This window comes from Curcuma longa, unplaced genomic scaffold (genome assembly GCF_044706935.1).
Source record: "Curcuma longa cultivar G26 ecotype Majalengka, Jawa Barat unplaced genomic scaffold, ITB_CL_G26_1.1 contig_23982, whole genome shotgun sequence".
Classification (NCBI taxonomy): Eukaryota; Viridiplantae; Streptophyta; class Magnoliopsida; order Zingiberales; family Zingiberaceae; genus Curcuma; species Curcuma longa.
In genome coordinates this window covers 2,167-5,794 of record NW_027432305.1, presented here as the reverse complement: position 1 = coordinate 5,794, position 3,628 = coordinate 2,167, and the positions used below count along the sequence as shown (strand labels likewise).

Here is a 3,628-nt window from a genome sequence, read left to right as displayed (position 1 = left end):
AGACTTAGAACAGGATGAACTGAAATATTCCTCATAAAGATAAGGTTATCTAAGAATTAACTCTAAGTCTCTATCTTTTTACACTAATCATGTATGAACTCATCGGACACATTCAGGATATGATACCACAAGTCATATTATTTGCTGATGATATTGTTTTGATGGATGAGACATATAAAGAAGTAAATGTTAAACTTGAATTTTGATGGAAAATCCTAGAAGTGAAAAGTTTTAGATTTAGTAGAGCAAAGACAGAATATATGTAATTTAAGTTTAGTAAGATTAGACGTAATGAGACAATTGTTAAGATAGTAGATGATGACGTATAAGTATTTATGATCATTTTTACAAAAGGATGGAGGGATTGAGAGAGACATCTTATATAGAATATAAACTGGATGGTTGAAATGGAGGAGAGCATTATGTGTTCTTTGTGATCACAAAATAGTTCTAAGACTTAAAGTAAAGTTTTGCAAAACGACGGTTAGACGTGGTATGTTATATGGAGTTGAATGTTGGGATATAATTCGAGCACATAAGTAGAAAATGAAAGTTGTAGAGATGAGGATGGTATGGTGGATGTACGGACATACAAAGATGAATAAGACAAGAAATGAAAATATTAGAGAGAAAAGTCATGTTGCACCTATTGAGGGAAAACTTAGGGAGACACGTTTAAGATGGTACAGACATATATGTAGATGACCAATAGATGCTCCAGTTAGATGATATGAAACTATGACAAATGTGCACATCAAACGAAAAAGACTAAGACCAAAAAAAGACTTAGTTAACAACAATAAAATAAGATAAATTTTATTTAAATATAAATGATGATATAGTAGGAGATATAGTCCAATGACATAGAAGGATCCTTATAGTCAACCTCATCTAGTGGGATAAGACTTAGTTGTTGTTGTCGTTGTTGCATTGATTTCCAATAAGATTACCCACTATTGCTATTTCTTCTCTTTACCCATCTGTGAAAAATATCTTAGTTAACTTCAGGAGCACTTTCCCAAGTTAAAGTTCAGCTTTTTATTTTTCAGGTCATTTATTAAGAGATCGCTGTCAGATGGTAATATTCTTTGTGATCCTGGATCAAATGAACCTGCTGCTTCAGCATTCCCTGCGAGAATACAACAAGATTCAGTTGCCAAGGGTCTTTGTGATTCCACGCCTGAAATTTCAACTTGTGATAATGATATTCAATATTGCAGGTGAGCTTCTCTTGGCTATTACTCATGTGAATTCATTTTAAGTTCCTCTTATGGTTTCTAACAAGAAGGTAATTACTTGAACTACAGTTTGCTTTTTCCATTTTCTTTTGTTGCTTATTTATTCAGACTACTGAAACAGAAGTATGTAGCAGCTGAAATTCTAGTGAAACTATTTAATTTTGACAGTTCCCGTTGTATGTCAAACTCCAGCATTATTGGAGCTTATGGAACAAGAATTGCTGCTTTTAGATGTTCCTTATGCACAAACATAGTCTAATGATGGTCTCCTGTTCTCTTTATTAGTTACATGCCAACAATTCCTAGGAGGCAAATAGTTTCAGATAATGGGCACATATGCTTCAGCAAACATGGATTCAATGACTCCAACTGTTCGAACTTCCTTGACTTCGATTGGCTTTCATCATCTGGCAATTCGTGTGAAGATGAAGGCTCTGACAGGTAATCTTCAATGACTGTCTTCTTTAGTGAAAAATAAAAAAATCTTCAGGGCCCGTGAGATTGCTATCATGTCTACTTTTGTTTTGAAGATAAAAAGTAAAATAAAAATATCTTCTGAGAATGTTGGTTCCCTAGTGGCTAAGTTTGCTGCCACTTATAACAAACTATTCGTTTTGCTGTTGGCTCATTTCATTTATAAGTTATTATTGATCGTGTTGGCCAACCAATCCTAGTAATATCTTTGTTTGAGAAAGAATTCCTTCATGTTGCTTGCATGAACGTAAACTCAAACCTTTAACATTAAGAATTGTTGCGAGTCCTGCAAACATGGCTTAGTTCAAAATAAAATTATGAAAGCATTTAATTTCACCCATGTAAGCATACTATGCTTGTTATTGCTGTGGCCATCAGTCTACACGTCTCTTTCGATTATAATCTCATTTTGCTATTCATTTCCTTTCACTTGCGTTGCAGGTCCTCTATCATTAACTCACCAATGACAAATGTTTCCACTGAAAATGTTCTTGAAGGAGAAGAGGAAATTAGCAGCTTAAATATTGAGGGCGCCGGCATTGAGGTTTGTTTCCTTGTATAATTTTTTCAGCACGATTTCTTTTACTGTTACTTACTCTCAGACACTGTATTTTTTGCCGAATCCCTCTTCGCGATAGTTTACGGTGCTCTCTCAAACAATGACAAATTATCCATTTTCACGTATGCAGGTCGGTGAAGCAGAAGGCAGGCAAGCATCTGAAAGCTCCAATGCTGGTGAATTTTCTGATAGATTTGCTCACTGGGTTGCTTATGGAGGGACGCTATGCTATTGATGTCGATGTGCATCGTATGTCAAACAAATCAATCTGAGCATTCCACTGTAATGTCCGATCTGCACCATCTTCCACATGAACAAATTAGAATAAATTTTCAACTTTTTGTGTTTTTCAGCAGAAATATAATTAGTATGTATTGTATTTTGGGTACATAGATGCAATTCTTTCCGGGCTAAGCTCTGTTTGTTTGTAAATATCGACACCAAGAAGAATGCAATAATAAATACTTGTAAAAATTAAAGTTGTCAAAAATATAATTCTTCATGCAACTTAATACTGATGCTCCATGCCTTGGGTGGAGAACACTTTAAAGGTGGAGCTAGATAAAAACTTGTTATGCAGGGCTACAATTAAATCATAGTAAGATTCAATTTAAGAGGTAGATGCCTTGAGTCTTCATTACATAGTATTAATGATCTTAAGAAGAAGAAGCTCCCATGGACTGATTCGGATGGTTTTTGCATGGGAGCTACCACAATGATCTTAAGAAGAAGAATCCTTTGCTGCACCTTTTGCAACTCAGGCACAGTTCCTTCTTTAACCATGCAGGTTTCAATACTAATGAACTTTCCTTTTTAAATTTTCTTCAAATAAATTGATAATATAATTTATTCTTTGATACTCTTTTGGTAAGAATATTAACTAACTAATCTTGTAATTAAATCATTATTAGTTCCGCAACATTATTTTCATCTAGTTACGCAACTTTTTTTTTGTCATAAAAGATATCCATTCCATTTTATATCGATCTGACTTTAATTTTCAACATTTAATTTAATTTAACAATTTATTTTATTTGGTTAGTGATACAGATGACAAGAATGACGTGGCTTTGTTTTTTGGACGAAGGTCAAGAGTCTGCTGACGGTCCAGATCGAAGTTAAAGTGTCAGAATAAGTCAAACATGAATTTGATTATATCGGATTTAGTCGACCAACAATATAGGCTCAAGTCATATCAAGGGAGTCACTTGGGTTCGGCTCTGGCCCCCTCAACAGGCCCCCAAGACTACATCGGATATCTTGTCTTGACTGACCTCGTCTTGACCAACCTCGTTTCAGGCCCCTCTTCTCAACCACTCCACCCCGCACCACCTCTTCCAAGGTTCTCGTTTCAAGC

The 3,628-nt window shown here is 35.0% G+C and overlaps 1 protein-coding gene across 1 annotated transcript; it reads left to right on the top strand.

The window, feature by feature from the left end:
* The first annotated feature begins 1,053 nt into the window (after nucleotides 1-1,053).
* LOC141818254 (phosphoinositide phosphatase SAC3-like) lies at nucleotides 1,054-2,754 on the top strand. The gene is made up of 4 exons (XM_074705780.1): nucleotides 1,054-1,220; nucleotides 1,524-1,679; nucleotides 2,154-2,256; nucleotides 2,402-2,754. Exons 2-4 carry the CDS (start codon nucleotides 1,528-1,530, stop codon nucleotides 2,504-2,506), a joined length of 360 nt encoding a protein of 119 aa, XP_074561881.1. The 5' UTR covers nucleotides 1,054-1,220; nucleotides 1,524-1,527; the 3' UTR covers nucleotides 2,507-2,754.
* The last annotated feature ends 874 nt before the right edge of the window (nucleotides 2,755-3,628 follow it).

Coding starts and splice junctions, on each gene's coding strand:
- LOC141818254 (XM_074705780.1), top strand. CDS start 1,528: ATGCCAACAATTCCTAGGAGGCAAATAGTTTCAGATAATGGGCACATA. Junction 1,680..2,153: donor GAAGATGAAGGCTCTGACAG/GTAATCTTCAAT, acceptor CTTGCGTTGCAG/GTCCTCTATCATTAACTCAC. Junction 2,257..2,401: donor TTGAGGGCGCCGGCATTGAG/GTTTGTTTCCTT, acceptor TCACGTATGCAG/GTCGGTGAAGCAGAAGGCAG.